At 44.1% G+C, this 16,577-nt stretch overlaps 1 protein-coding gene across 3 annotated transcripts in view; it reads left to right on the forward strand.

The window, feature by feature from the left end:
- The window catches only part of POF1B (POF1B actin binding protein), an 89,838-nt gene that overhangs the window by 20,973 nt on the left and 52,288 nt on the right, over positions 1-16,577 (forward strand). For all 3 annotated transcript variants that reach the window (XM_075323071.1, XM_075323072.1, XM_075323073.1), the window contains exons 3-4: positions 2,977-3,045; positions 3,590-3,652. In XM_075323071.1, coding sequence (XP_075179186.1) covers positions 2,977-3,045; positions 3,590-3,652 — 132 coding nt within the window. The remainder of the gene's footprint in view (positions 1-2,976; positions 3,046-3,589; positions 3,653-16,577) is intronic.

The raw sequence follows: 16,577 nt of genomic DNA on the forward strand, positions 1-16,577 counted from the left end.
ACAATTAACGGCACATAACACATAACCAGCAAAATCACAGAATGTAACTGGCAACAGTTTCTCACCCTTCCGCTGGCTCACCAGGGATTAGAATGTCCGTGCCTCAGAGCTTCCAGGGCCACTTACTGCAATCCAGCAGCACCCCACTTTCGGCGGGCATCAATCGAGAATGGAATAACGCCAGACTTAGGAAGCTGGCTGAAGACCGCAAAGCCTGTAGTCAGGTGACTGGACTGTCCCAAGCTGGATTCCTTCCTTAGGTTGTCCTTGATATCTCAGCCGAATCCTTGCATTCGATGCTGAAGTCCATGTAGTGTTATAATCCAGGTTCGGTTATGGCTTGCCAATCAGATCAGCAGGTCCTAGATTGGTAGCATGTAGCAAGAGTCTACCCGGGCAATGGACAGACCTCCTTCTTATACCCCTGAGCTCTCTATTCAGACCATTGGTGTCTTCACGATTGATGGATAAGACTGGGCTCTTAATGGCTAGATTTCAAGTCGTATACAAAATATCCCTAGTAATAATGATCTCTGACAGCGATGAGGGAGAGACAGCTAAGTTACATCGCAATACAATGGAAGGTTCGCATAATTGATTTGTCTGGGTATCTGACCTTCACTGGCCAAGGCAATTACATGAGTCAACAAGAACTTTAACACTAGACTTCTAAGGGTACCGTCACACTTTAGCGACGCAGCAGCGATCCCACTAGCGATCTGACCTGGTCAGGATCGCTGCTGCGTCGCTACATGGTCGCTGGTGAGCTGTCAAACAGGCAGATCTCACCAGCGACCAGTGACCAGCCCCCAGCGACGTGCAAGCGACGCTGCGCTTGCAAGGAGCCGGCGTCTGGAAGCTGCGGACACTGGTAACTAAGGTAAACATCGGGTATGGTTACCCGATGTTTACCTTAGTTACCAGCGCAGACCGCTTAGCTTAGCGTGTGCAGGGAGCAGGAGCCGGCACTGGCAGCGTGAGAGCTGCGGAGGCTGGTAACGAAGGTAAATATCGGGTAACCACCTTGGTTACCGGATGTTTACCTTGGTTACAGCTTACCGCAGGCTGTCAGACGCCGGCTCCTGCTCCCTGCACATTCAGGATTGTTGCTCTCTCGCTGTCACACACAGCGATGTGTGCTTATCAGCGGGAGAGCAACAATAAAAAAACGAACCAGGGCTGTGTGTAACGAGCAGCGATCTCACAGCAGGGGCCAGATCCAGTGTCACACACAGCGAGATCGCTAATGAGGTCACTGCTGCGTCACAAAAACCGGGACTCAGCAGCGATCTCGCTGTATGTGAAGTACCTCTAAGAGTCTTGTAGAAACAATGAGGGACTTATCCCCCGTTTATAAACAAGATATCATCCTATCTGGCTGAATTTTAAGAAGGTTAACCCATACTAGGCACTGACAGAGTCCATGTCGTCACACACTGCTCTTCCTTGGTGATGTCTTCCAGTTCTGTGACATTCCTGGCTCGTCTTGCATGCTCTGCTCTTTTCAGGTCTAGCCACAGGCTTTCAGTGACTATCAGATCAGGGGACTGGGAGGCCAATGTAAAACCTTCAACTTGCGCCTTTTGAGGTCGTCTATTGTGGATTTTGACTTGTGTTTAGGATCATTATCCATTTGCAGAAGACATCCACTTCTTTTTTTTTTTTTTTTTTTTTTTATTTCTTTTTTACAGATTTGTATTCTGTTTGCATCAAGAATTTGTTGAAATTTCATTCTTCTCTTTACCTGTGATATCTTCCTGGTGTCATTGGCTGCAGCACAACCCCAAAGCATTATTGATCCACCCCCATGCTTAATGGTTGGCGAAATGTTCATTTCCTGAAATTCTGTGCCCTTTTCTCTCCACACATACCTTTCATCATTGTGGCCACAGATTTCTATTTTAACCCCATCGCTCCACAGCACTTGTTTCCAGAATACATCAGGCTTGTTTAGATGTTCCTTGCAGACTTCTGAAGCTGAATTTTATGGTGAGGACGCAGCAGAGGTTTTCTTCTGATGACTCTTCCATGAAGGCCATATTCGTGCAGGTGTCTCTGAACAGTAGAACAATGTAACACAACTCCAGAATCTGCAATTTCTTTCTGAAGGTCTTTTGCAGTCAGGCAGGGGCTCTGATCTCGGTCTTCCAGACCTTATCTTCATCTCCACTGTTCATGGTAACGGCCATTTTTTAATTACATTTTGGACTGAGGAAAGGACAACTTGAAAACGCTCTGGTATCTTTTTTTATTTTTTTTTCTGTAAATTTTTTTTTTTTCTAGAATGTTCAATGTATCAAATAAACATCATTTATAGCCACATTCGTTTTATATAAATAGCAGAAAAAAATAGGGGAAAAGAAAAAGGTATAAAAAGGAAGAATTAACAGGTTAGGAATAGAGGAGTGGAAGGGTAGGGGGGGGGCTCTGGTAAAGTATAGGAATGGAGGGACGGGATACAGTCCTGACAGGCAAATGTGAATTTTTAGAATAAATAAAAATGAACATATGTGGTAGAAATGTGCAATTTAACTTTTATATGTATCAGCAGCAATATTTAAAGTGGAATATGATGGTTTAATCAAGTTTTATGGAGTATTGGTAAAATATATCACTTCTTTCAAGATCCAAGAGATTTAGGATTTTTAGAATCGAAAAAAGTGAATCTTTTGCATTGCATGTACGGAGTGTGATTCGTTAATCCACTTTTCTATCTTCTTATAGTCTTCTCCTCTTTTGTGGGCCTGCATGATTTACTGTTCTGTCCCTGTTGTAGCTTGGACTGGTTTAGAATGGAGGAGAAGTTAGCTACTTCCTCTTTCATAGATGTGAACTACACGTCCTTGTTCTTTTCTGGGATCCCTTGTGGGCTGATATAATGGACAGAGAGGAATTGTATTGGATTCCGGTGTCTTCTTGTTGTGTGCACATTAAAGGTCGGCAGACAGTCGTGATAACTGGATGTATTTGTTGCAGGAGGTGCAGTCTCCCGGCCCATACACACAAGGAACCATTAGAAGATACATCGTACAGAACCAGGAACAGGTGAGTGATGGGAGGATGAGCCGCCTACATGGAGGGTCTGCGGGAGAAGCCGCCTACATGGAGGGTCTGCGGGGGAAGCCGCCTACATGGAGGGTCTGCGTGGGAAGCCGCCTACGTGGAGGGTCTGCGTGGGAAGCCGCCTACGTGGAGGGTCTGCGTGGGAAGCCGCCTACGTGGAGGGTCTGCGGGGGAAGCCGCCTACGTGGAGGGTCTGCGGGGGAAGCTGCGGATGTGTGCGTGTGTGTGCGTGTGTGTTGCTGTGCCAGTCATGAGCTATGCAAATTAGGCTAGAGGTGCTAGTGGGTGTGGCAGAAGCACTGTAAGAGCATTAACACGCCTCCAGCGCACTTCCAGCCTGATTTGCATGTCTTATGACTGGCACATTGGATTTCTATATAGAAAGTATCATTGCTATTAGAGGACAAACGTCTACCCAGCCCTGACACTGCCACATGTAATAACCTGCTAACTATTTCCATCTGGGGTGGAGTTCTCATTTATGATGCAGAATGTGTCGTGGTGACATTGTATATTTGTCTTTCAGGAACTACAGGCTCCGTACACGCAGGGAACGATACGACGCTACATTGTCCAGAACCCCGAACCGGTACGACATTGTGACCCCTAAATCTGCCCCGTAGAGTGTGTGACTCCAAGACGTCCTGAGCATCAAACAAGCAGCGTCTGCCGTAGGGGTCCGATACTTCTGAGAAAGGCTTTAGCTTCGGGGTCTGCAGCACTGCATTGTGGGAGATGTAGTGTTTAGTCTGATGACATCATAGATCAGCTGGGAACGTACCGATCTTAGAGTGTCGGCTCGAAAAACCTGGAGTAATGGACATGACTCATCTCAGTCACTGGAGGTGTCTGCATCATTGATGGATATTAAGCTGTGTTCCTGCAGCCGCTGCAGCATGCTGAGGGTTGTAGTTGATGACGGATAGTTCATCCTCCTGCACCTCAGTCTGACAGATGCCTGCGGCTGAGATTAGTCTGCACATTGTTCATGAGAAACCAGTCTGACCAGTGACGCCTCATTATCTGCAGGAGGAGGAACCGCACGATCCAGCAGACCGGGGATCATAGGGAATTACAGGGGTGCACTCCCATCAGGGAGGAGGGGGCTGTACTGACTCATGATGGGAACTGTAGACCAAATGTCATATGATAGGCTTAGATACACATCTCAGCAGACGGTATCACAGACGAGATATAGTAATATGGCCGCCCTTCTCCTCAGTGTGATATAGTAATATATATAGTAATATGGCTGCCCTTCTCCTCAGTGTGATATAGTAATATATATAGTAATATGGCCGCTCTTCTCCTCAGTGTGATATATATATATATATATATATATATATATATATATATATATATATATATATATAGTAATATGGCCGCGCTTCTCCTCAGTGTGATATAGTAATATATATATAGTAATATGGCCCTCTTCTCCTCAGTGTGATCTAGTAATATATATAGTAATATGGCAGCTCTTCTCCTCAGTGTCATATAGTAATATATATAGTAATATGGCCGCCCTTCTCCTCAGTGTGATATAGTAATATATATATAGTAATATGGCTGCTCTTCTCCTCAGTGTGATATAGTAATATATATATATATAGTAATATGGCCGCTTTTCTCCTCAGTGTGATATAGTAATATATATATATATATATAGTAATATGGCCGCTCTTCTCCTCAGTGTCATATAGTAATATATATAGTAATATGGCCGCCCTTCTCCTCAGTGTGATATAGTAATATATATATAGTAATATGGCTGCTCTTCTCCTCAGTGTGATATAGTAATCTATATAGTAATATGGCCGCCCTTCTCCTCAGTGTGATATAGTAATATATATATATAGTAATATGGCCGCTCTTCTCCTCAGTGTGATATAGTAATATACATATAGTAATATGGCCGCTTTTCTCCTCAGTGTGATATAGTAATATATATAGTAATATGGCCGCTCTTCTCCTCAGTGTGATATAGTAATATATATATATAGTAATATGGCCGCTCTTCTCCTCAGTGTGATATAGTAATATATATATAGTATTATGGCCGCTCTTCTCCTCAGTGTGATATAGTAATATATATAGTAATATGGCCGCTCTTCTCCTCAGTGTGATATAGTAATATGTATAGTAATATGGCCGCTCTTCTCCTCAGTGTGATATAGTAATATATCTATAGTAATATGGCCGCTCTTCTCCTCAGTGTGATCTAGTAATATATATAGTAATATGGCCGCTCTTCTCCTCAGTGTGATATAGTAATATATATATATATAGTAATATGGCCGCTCTTCTCCTCAGTGTGATATAGTAATATATATATAGTAATATGGCCGCTCTTCTCCTCAGTGTGATATAGTAATATATATATATATAGTAATATGGCCGCTCTTCTCCTCAGTGTGATATAGTAATATATATATAGTAATATGGCCGCTCTTCTCCTCAGTGTGATATAGTAATATATATAGTAATATGGCCGCTCTTCTCCTCAGTGTGATATAGTAATATATATATATATATATAGTAATATGGCCGCTCTTTTCCTCAGTGTGATATAGTAATATATATAGTAATATGGCCGCTCTTCTCCTCAGTGTGATATAGTAATATATATATATATATATATAGTAATATGGCCGCTCTTCTCCTCAGTGTGATATAGTAATGTATATAGTAATATGGCCGCCCCTTCTCCTCAGTGTGATATAGTAATATATATATAGTAATATGGCCGCTCTTCTCCTCAGTGTGATATAGTAATGTATATAGTAATATGGCCGCCCCTTCTCCTCAGTGTGATATAGTAATATATATATATAGTAATATGGCCGCCCTTCTCCTCAGTGTGATATAGTAATATATATATATATATATATATATATATATATATATATATATATATATATAGTAATATGGCCGCCCCTTCTCCTCAGTGTCATATAGTAATATACAGTTAGGTCCAGAAATATTTGGACAGTGACACAATTTTCGCGAGTTGGGCTCTGCAGCCACCACATTGGATTTGAAATTAAATCTCGACAACAGAATTCAAGTGCAGATTGTAACGTTTAATTTGAAGGTTTGAACAAAAATATCTGATAGAAATTGTAGGAATTGTACACATTTCTTTACAAACACTCCACATTTTAGGAGGTCAAAAGTAATTGGACAAATAAACCAAACCCAAACAAAATATTTTTATTTTCAATATTTTGCTGCGAATCCTTTGGAGGCAATCACTACCTTAAGTCTGGAACCCATGGACATCACCAAACGCTGGGTTTCCTCCTTCTTAATGCTTTGCCAGGCCTTTACAGCCGCAGCCTTCAGGTCTTGCTTGTTTGTTGGTCTTTCCATCTTAAGTCTGGATTTGAGCAAGTGAAATGCATGCTCAATTGGGTTAAGATCTGGTGATTGACTTGGCCATTGCAGAATGTTCCACTTTTTTGCACTCATGAACTCCTGGGTAGCTTTGGCTGTATTCTTGGGGTCATTGTCCATCTGTACTATGAAGCGCCGTCCGATCAACTTTGCGGCATTTGGCTGAATCTGGGCTGAAAGTATATCCCGGTACACTTCAGAATTCATCCGGCTACTCTTGTCTGCTGTTATTTCATCAATAAACACAAGTGACCCAGTGCCATTGAAAGCCATGCATGCCCATGCCATCACGTTGCCTCCATCATGTTTTACAGAGGATGTGGTGTGCCTTGGATCATGTGCCGTTCCCTTTCTTCTCCAAACTTTTTTCTTCCCATCATTCTGGTACAGGTTGATCTTTGTCTCATCTGTCCATAGAATACTTTTCCAGAACTGAGCTAGCTTCATGAGGTGTTTTTCAGCAAATTTAACTCTGGCCTGTCTATTTTTGGAATTGATGAATGGTTTGCATCTAGATGTGAACCCTTTGTATTTACTTTCATGGAGTCCTCTCTTTACTGTTGACTTAGAGACAGATACACCTACTTCACTGAGAGTGTTCTGGACTTCAGTTGATGTTGTGAACGGGTTCTTCTTCACCAAAGAAAGTATGCGGCGATCATCCACCACTGTTGTCATCCGTGGACGTCCAGGCCTTTTTGAGTTCCCAAGCTCACCAGTCAATTCCTTTTTTCTCAGAATGTACCCGACTGTTCATTTTGCTACTCCAAGCATATCTGCTATCTCTCTGATGGATTTTTTCTTTTTTTTCAGCCTCAGGATGTTCTGCTTCACCTCAATTGAGAGTTCCTTAGACCGCATGTTGTCTGGTCACAGCAACAGCTTCCAAATGCAAAACTACACACCTGTAATCAACCCCAGACCTTTTAACTACTTCATTGATTACATGTTAACGAGGGAGACGCCTTCAGAGTTAATTGCAGCCCTTAGAGTCCCTTGTCCAATTACTTTTGGTCCCTTGAAAAAGAGGAGGCTATGCATTACAGAGCTATGATTCCTAAATCCTTTCTCCGATTTGGATGTGAAAACTCTCATATTGCAGCTGGGAGTGTGCACTTTCAGCCCATATTATATATATAATTGTATTTCTGAACATGTTTTTGTAAACAGCTAAAATAACAAAACTTGTATCACTGTCCAAATATTTCTGGACCTAACTGTATATATAGTAATATGGCCGCTCTTCTCCTCAGTGTGATATAGTAATGTATATAGTAATATGGCCGCCCCTTCTCCTCAGTGTGATATAGTAATATATATATAGTAATATGGCCGCCCTTCTCCTCAGTGTGATATAGTAATATATATATAGTAATATGGCCGCCCCTTCTCCTCAGTGTCATATAGTAATATATATATAGTAATATGGCCGCTCTTCTCCTCAGTGTGATATAGTAATATATATATAGTATAATGGCCGCTCTTCTCCTCAGTGTGATATAGTAATATATATATAGTAATATGGCCGCTCTTTTCCTCAGTGTGATATAGTAATATATATATAGTAATATGGCTGCTCTTCTCCTCAGTGTGATATTGAAATATATATATAGTAATATGGCCGCTTTTCTCCTCAGTGTGATATAGTAATATATATATATATAGTAATATGGCCGCGCTTCTCCTCAGTGTGATCTAGTAATATATATAGTAATATGGCCGCTCTTCTCCTCAGTGTGATATAGTAATATATATATAGTAATATGGCTGCTCTTCTCCTCAGTGTGATATAGTAATATATATATAGTAATATGGTCGCTCTTCTCCTCAGTGTGATATAGTAATATATATATATAGTAATATGGCCGCTCTTCTCCTCAGTGTGATATAGTAATATATATATAGTAATATGGCCGCTCTTCTCCTCAGTGTGATATAGTAATATATATATAGTAATATGGCCGCTCTTCTCCTCAGTGTCATATAGTAATATATATATATAGTAATATGGCCGCTCTTCTCCTCAGTGTGATCTAGTAATATATATAGTAATATGGCCGCTCTTCTCCTCAGTGTGATCTAGTAATATATATAGTAATATGGCCGCTCTTCTCCTCAGTGTCATATAGTAATATATATAGTAATATGGCCGCCCTTCTCCTCAGTGTGATATAGTAATATATATATATAGTAATATGGCCGCTTTTCTCCTCAGTGTGATCTAGTAATATATATAGTAATATGGCCGCTCTTCTCCTCAGTGTGATATAGTAATATATATATAGTATTATGGCCGCTCTTCTCCTCAGTGTGATCTAGTAATATATATAGTAATATGGCCGCTCTTCTCCTCAGTGTGATCTAGTAATATATATAGTAATATGGCCGCTTTTCTCCTCAGTGTGATCTAGTAATATATATAGTAATATGGCCGCTCTTCTCCTCAGTGTGATATAGTAATATATATATATAGTATAATGGCCGCTCTTCTCCTCAGTGTGATATAGTAATATATATATTGTAATATGGCTGCTCTTCTCCTCAGTGTGATATAGTAATATATATATAGTAATATGGCCGCTCTTTTCCTCAGTGTGATCTAGTAATATATATATAGTAATATGGCCGCTCTTTTCCTCAGTGTGATATAGTAATGTATATAGTAATATGGCCGCCCCTTCTCCTCAGTGTGATATAGTAATATATATAGTAAATATATGGCTGCTCTTCTCCTCAGTGTGATATAGTAATATATATATATATATATATATATATATATATATATATATATATTAATACGGCCGCTCTTCTCCTCAGTGTGATATAGTAATATATATATATAGTAATATGGCTGCTCTTCTCCTCAGTGTGATATAGTAATATATATATATATATAGTAATATGGCCGCTCTTCTCCTCAGTGTGATATAGTAATGTATATAGTAATATGGCCGCCCCTTCTCCTCAGTGTGATATAGTAATATATATATAGTAATATGGCCGCCCTTCTCCTCAGTGTGATATAGTAATATATATATAGTAATATGGCCGCCCTTCTCCTCAGTGTGATATAGTAATAAATATATATATATATATATATATATATATAGTAATATGGCTGCTCTTCTCCTCAGTGTGATATAGTAATATATATATATATAGTATAATGGCCGCCCCTTCTCCTCAGTGTGATATAGTAATATATATATATAGTAATATGGCCGCCCTTCTCCTCAGTGTGATATAGTAATATATATATAGTAATATGGCCGCCCTGCTCCTCAGTGTGATATAGTAATATATATAGTAATATGGCTGTTCTTCTCCTCAGTGTGATATAGTAATATATATATAGTAATATGGCCACCCCTTCTCCTCAGTGTCATATAGTAATATATATATATATATATATATATATATTAGTATAATGGCCGCTCTTCTCCTCAGTGTGATATAGTAATATATATATATAGTAATATGGCTGCTCTTCTCCTCAGTGTGATATAGTAATATATATATATATATATATATATATATAGTATAATGGCCGCCCCTTCTCCTCAGTGTGATATAGTAATATATATATAGTAATATGGCCGCGCTTCTCCTCAGTGTGATATAGTAATATATATATATATATATATATATATAGTAATATGGCCGCTCTTCTCCTCAGTGTGATATAGTAATATATATATATAGTAATATGGCCGCCCCTTCTCCTCAGTGTGATATAGTAATATATATATATAGTAATATGGCCGCTCTTTTCCTCAGTGTGATATAGTAATATATATATATATAGTATAATGGCCGCCCCTTCTCCTCAGTGTGATATAGTAATATATATAGTAATATGGCCGCGCTTCTCCTCAGTGTGATATAGTAATATATATATATATATATATAGTAATATGGCCGCTCTTCTCCTCAGTGTGATATAGTAATATATATATATAGTAATATGGCCGCCCCTTCTCCTCAGTGTGATATAGTAATATATATATAGTAATATGGCCGCGCTTCTCCTCAGTGTGATATAGTAATATATATATATATATATATATATATATATTAACATGGCCGCTCTTCTCCTCAGTGTGATATAGTAATATATATATATAGTAATATGGCCGCTCTTCTCCTCAGTGTGATATAGTAATATACATATAGTAATATGGCCGCCCCTTCTCCTCAGTGTGATATAGTAATGTATATAGTAATATGGCCGCCCCTTCTCCTCAGTGTGATATAGTAATGTATATATAGTAATATGGCCGCCCTTCTCCACAGTGTGATATAGTAATATATATATATATATATAGTAATATGGCCGCCCTTCTCCTCAGTGTGATATAGTAATATATATAGTAATATGGCCGCCCCTTCTCCTCAGTGTGATATAGTAATATATATAGTAATATGGCTGTTCTTCTTCTCCTCAGTGTGATATAGTAATATATATATATAGTAATATGGCCGCCCCTTCTCCTCAGTGTCATATAGTAATATATATATAGTAATATATATATAGTAATATGGCCGCTCTTTTCCTCAGTGTGATATAGTAATATATATATATAGTAATATGGCCGCTCTTTCTTTGTCGCTCCATTGGGAGACCCAGACAATTGGGGTGTATACGCCGGCCGCGCTTATAACTTTAGTCCCCGGCTTTTGCGGCCTAGTCTCACTTTTTTCCCGCCCCCAGGCCTGCCAGTCAGGGGAAGGGCGGGACGCTGTACGAGAAGTCAGCACTAAGGGCTGGAACATGCTTTGCATACTCCACCCCCCTCACTGTGCACAGTGGGGCACCAGATTCCCGCACTTTCTAGGGCACGCCCACGGCCCCCTCCTCTCCTCAGGACGCCGGCAGCCATTCCTGTCAGCTCTTCTGACGCTGGAGAGGGGAGACAAGCTCGGGGAGACCCAGGCAGGGATTCTGGTGACCACACAACCGCTTTGAGCGGGCGGTAAGCAGCACCTGAGGTGCTGGCCCCACTTGTGCAGAAGTGTACTTATAGATTATATGATTATAGGCTATACTTTACACTGTATGGTGCACGGTTGATTTTTGGCTATATACCCTCCTGGATTGCTCAGGGGAGACAACAGCATGGCGTCCACAAGAAGCAAGGGTGCCAAAGCACAGGCTTACTATGCTACCTGCGCCGCATGTACGGCTATACTACCGGCAGGTTCCACTGACCCTCATTGTGTGCAATGCTCGGCCCCTGTAGCACTTACTCAGCCGGAGCCTCTGCTAAGGGTGGCCCAGGAGGAACCACCTGCTAACACTGTCCAGGTGACAGGGACGGAGTTTGCAGTTTTTACTGAAAGACTTTCTGAGACTATGGCTAAGATACTAGAAGCTTTGCAGTCCAGACCGGTATCTCAGACCATGGGCACTGTGGAATCATTGCTCCCTGGTTCCCCTCAGTTGGAACAACAATGTCCTCCCGGGGTGTCTCATAGATCCCAGGGTGAGGTCTCTGACACGGACCGCAGCCCCAGACCGCCTAAGCGAGCTCGCTGGGAAATTCCCTCGACATCATCACATTGTTCAGGGTCTCAGCGGGAGGACTCTCTGTATGATGAAGCGGAGGTAGCTGATCAGGATTCTGATCCTGAGGCCGCTCTCAATCTTGATACTCCTGATGGTGACGCCATAGTGAATGATCTTATCGCGTCCATCAATCAAATGTTGGATATTTCTCCCTCAGCTCCTACAGTGGAGGAGTCAGCTTCTCAGCAGGAGAAATTCCGTTTCAGGTTTCCCAAGCGTACGAGTATGTTTCTGGACCACTCTGACTTCAGAGAGGCAGTCCAGAAACACCGAGCTTGTCCAGATAAGCGTTTTTCCAAGCGCCTTAAGGATACACGTTATCCCTTCCCCCCCTGATGTGGTCAAGGGCTGGACTCAGTGTCCCAAGGTGGATCCTCCAATCTCCAGACTGGCGGCTAGATCCATAGTTGCAGTTGAAGATGGGGCTTCACTCAAGGATGCCACTGACAGACAGATGGAGCTCTGGTTGAAATCCATCTATGAAGCTATCGGCGCGTCTTTTGCTCCAGCATTCGCAGCCGTATGGGCACTCCAAGCTATCTCAGCGGGTCAAGCGCAAATTGACGCACTCACACGTACGTCTGCGCCGCAAGTGGCGTCCATAACCTCTCAAACGTCGGCATTTGCGTCCTACGCTATTAATGCTGTCCTGGACTCTGCGAGCCGTACGGCGGTTGCAGCCGACAATTCGGTGGCAATACGCAGGGCCTTGTGGCTACGGGAATGGAAGGCAGATTCGGCTTCCAAAAAGTGCTTAACCGGTTTGCCATTTTCTGGTGACCGTTTGTTTGGTGAGAGATTGGATGAAATCATCAAACAATCCAAGGGAAAGGAAACATCCTTACCCCAGGCCAAACCAAACATACCCCAACAGAGGAGGGGACAGTCGAGGTTTCGGTCCTTTCGGGGTGCGGGCAGGTCCCAATTCTCCTCGTCCAAAAGGCCTCAGAAGGATCAGAGGAACTCCGATTCATGGCGGTCTAAGTCACGCCCTAAAAAGACCGCCGGAGGTGCCGCTACCAAGGCGGCTTCCTCATGACTTACGGCCTCCTCACACCGCATCCTCGGTCGGTGGCAGGCTCTCCCGCTTTTGCGACACCTGGCTGCCACAGGTAAAAGACCGTTGGGTGAGAGACATTCTGTCTCACGGTTACAGGATAGAGTTCAGCTCTCGTCCTCCGACTCGATTCTTCAGAACATCTCCGCCTCCCGAGCGAGCCGATGCTCTTCTGCAGGCGGTGGGCACTCTGAAGGCAGAAGGAGTGGTGGTCCCGGTTCCTCTTCAGCAACAGGGTCACGGTTTTTACTCCAACCTGTTTGTGGTTCCAAAGAAGGACGGGTCTTTCCGTCCTGTCCTGGACCTAAAACTGCTCAACAAACCCGTAAAGACCAGGCGGGTCCGGATGGAATCCCTCCGCTCCGTCATCGCCTCAATGTCCCAAGGAGATTTCCTTGCATCGATCGATATCAAAGATGCTTATCTCCACGTACCGATTGCTCCAGAGCATCAGCGCTTCCTGCGCTTCGCCATCGGAGACTAACACCTTCAGTTTGCGGCACTGCCGTTCGGCCTGGCGACAGCCCCACGGGTTTTCACCAAGGTCATGGCTACAGTAGTTGCGGTCCTCCACTCTCAGGGTCACTCGGTGATCCCTTACTTAGACGATCTGCTGGTCAAGGCACCCTCTCAAGAGGCATGCCAACACAGCCTCAACGCTACTCTGGAGACTCTCCAGAGTTTCGGGTGGATCATCAATTTTCCAAAGTCAAATCTGACACCGGTCCAATCGCTGACATATCTTGGCATGGAGTTTCATACCCTCTCAGCGATGGTGATGCTTCCGCTGAACAAACAGCGGTCACTGCAGACAGGGTTGCAATCTCTCCTTCAAGGTCAGTCACACCCCTTGAGGCGCCTCATGCACTTCCTGGGGAAGATGGTGGCAGCAATGGAGGCAGTCCCTTTTGCACAGTTTCACCTGCGTCCTCTTCAATGGGACATCCTACGCAAATGGGACAGGAAGCCGACGTCTCTCGACAGGAACGTCTCCCTCTCTCAGGCAACCAAAGCTTCCCTTCGGTGGTGGCTTCTTCCCACTTCTTTATCGAAGGGGAAATCCTTCCTACCCCCATCCTGGGCGGTGGTCACGACGGACGCGAGTCTGTCAGGGTGGGGAGCAGTCTTTCTCCACCACAGGGCTCAGGGTACGTGGACTCAGCAAGAGTCCTCACTTCAGATCAATGTTCTGGAGATAAGGGCAGTGTATCTTGCCCTAAAAGCGTTCCAGCAGTGGCTGGAAGGCAAGCAGATCCGAATTCAGTCGGACAACTCCACAGCGGTGGCTTACATCAACCACCAAGGCGGAACACGCAGTCGGCAAGCCTTCCAGGAAGTCCGGCGGATTTTGATGTGGGTGGAAGCCACGGCCTCCACCATCTCCGCAGTTCACATCCCGGGCGTGGAAAACTGGGAAGCAGACTTTCTCAGTCGCCAGGGCATGGACGCAGGGGAATGGTCCCTTCACCCGGACGTGTTTCAGGAGATCTGTTGCCGCTGGGGGATGCCGGACGTCGACCTAATGGCGTCCCGGCACAACAACAAGGTCACGGCATTCATGGCACGATCTCACGATCACAGAGCTCTGGCGGCAGACGCCTTAGTTCAGGATTGGTCGCAGTTTCAACTCCCTTATGTGTTTCCTCCTCTGGCACTGTTGCCCAGAGTGTTACGCAAGATCAGGGCCGACTGCCGCCGCGCCATCCTCGTCGCTCCAGACTGGCCGAGGAGGTCGTGGTACCCGGATCTGTGGCATCTCACGGTCGGCCAACCGTGGGCACTACCAGACCGACCAGACTTGCTGTCTCAAGGGCCGTTTTTCCATCTGAATTCTGCGGCCCTCAACCTGACTGTGTGGCCATTGAGTCCTGGATCCTAGCGTCTTCGGGATTATCTCAAGAGGTCATTGCCACTATGAGACAGGCTAGGAAACCAACGTCCGCCAAGATCTACCACAGGACGTGGAAAATTTTCCTGTCGTGGTGCTCTGCTCAGGGTATTTCTCCCTGGCCTTTTGCCTTGCCCACTTTTCTGTCCTTTCTTCAATCCGGATTGGAAAAGGGTTTGTCGCTCGGCTCCCTTAAGGGACAAGTCTCTGCGCTCTCTGTGTTTTTTCAGAAGCGCCTGACCAGACTTCCACAGGTACGCACGTTCCTGCAGGGGGTTTGTCACATCATCCCTCCTTACAAGCGTCCGTTAGAACCCTGGGATCTGAACAGGGTGCTGATGGTTCTTCAGAAACCACCGTTCGAGCCAATGAGGGATATTTCTCTCGCACGCCTTTCGCAGAAAGTGGTTTTCCTAGTAGCAGTCACTTCTCTTCGGAGAGTGTCTGAGCTAGCAGCGTTGTCATGCAAAGCCCCTTTCCTGGTGTTTCACCAGGACAAGGTGGTTCTGCGTCCGGTTCCGGAATTTCTCCCTAAGGTGGTATCCCCCTTTCATCTCAATCAGGATATCTCCTTACCCTCTTTTTGTCCTCATCCAGTTCACCAATGTGAAAAGGATTTGCACTTGTTAGATCTGGTGAGAGCACTCAGATTCTACATTTCTCGTACGGCGCCCCTGCGCCGCTCGGATGCACTCTTTGTCCTTGTCGCTGGCCAGCGTAAAGGGACACAAGCTTCCAAATCAACCCTGGCTGGGTGGATCAAGGAACCAATTCTCGAAGCTTATCGTTCCTCGGGGCTTCCGGTTCCCTCAGGGCTGAAGGCCCATTCTACCAGGGCCGTGGGAGTGTCCTGGGCCTTGCGGCGCCAGGCTACGGCTCAGCAGGTGTGTCAGGCAGCTACCTGGTCGAGCCTGCACACTTTCACGAAACACTATCAGGTGCATACCTATGCTTCGGCGGATGCCAGCTTAGGTAGGCGAGTCCTTCAGGCGGCGGTTGCCCACCTGTAGGACGGAGCCGTTACGGCTCTATTATGAGGTATTATTTACCCACCCAGGGACTGCTTTTGGACGTCCCAATTGTCTGGGTCTCCCAATGGAGCGACAAAGAAGAAGGGAATTTTGTTTACTTACCGTAAATTCCTTTTCTTCTAGCTCCAATTGGGAGACCCAGCACCCGCCCCTGTTTTTTTGTGTACACATGTTGTTCATGTTGAATGGTTTCAGTTCTCCGATATTCCTTCGGATTGAATTTACATTAAACCAGTTTATAATTTTTTCCTCCTTCTTGCTTTTGCACCAAAACTGAGGAGCCCGTGGGAGCACGGGGGGTGTATAGGCAGAAGGGGAGGGGCTTTACACTTTTAGTGTAATACTTTGTGTGGCCTCCGGAGGCATAGCTATACACCCCAATTGTCTGGGTCTCCCAATTGGAGCTAGAAGAAAAGGAATTTACGGTAAGTAAACAAAATTCCCTTCTTTCCTCAGTGTGATATAGTAATATATATATAGTAATATGGCCGCTCTTTTCCTCAGTGTGATATAGTAATATATATATAGTACTAGAAGGTGGCCCGATTCTACGCATCGGGTATTCTAGAATTTACG

Source organism: Anomaloglossus baeobatrachus, chromosome 9 (assembly GCF_048569485.1).
Source record: "Anomaloglossus baeobatrachus isolate aAnoBae1 chromosome 9, aAnoBae1.hap1, whole genome shotgun sequence".
NCBI lineage: Eukaryota > Metazoa > Chordata > Amphibia > Anura > Aromobatidae > Anomaloglossus > Anomaloglossus baeobatrachus.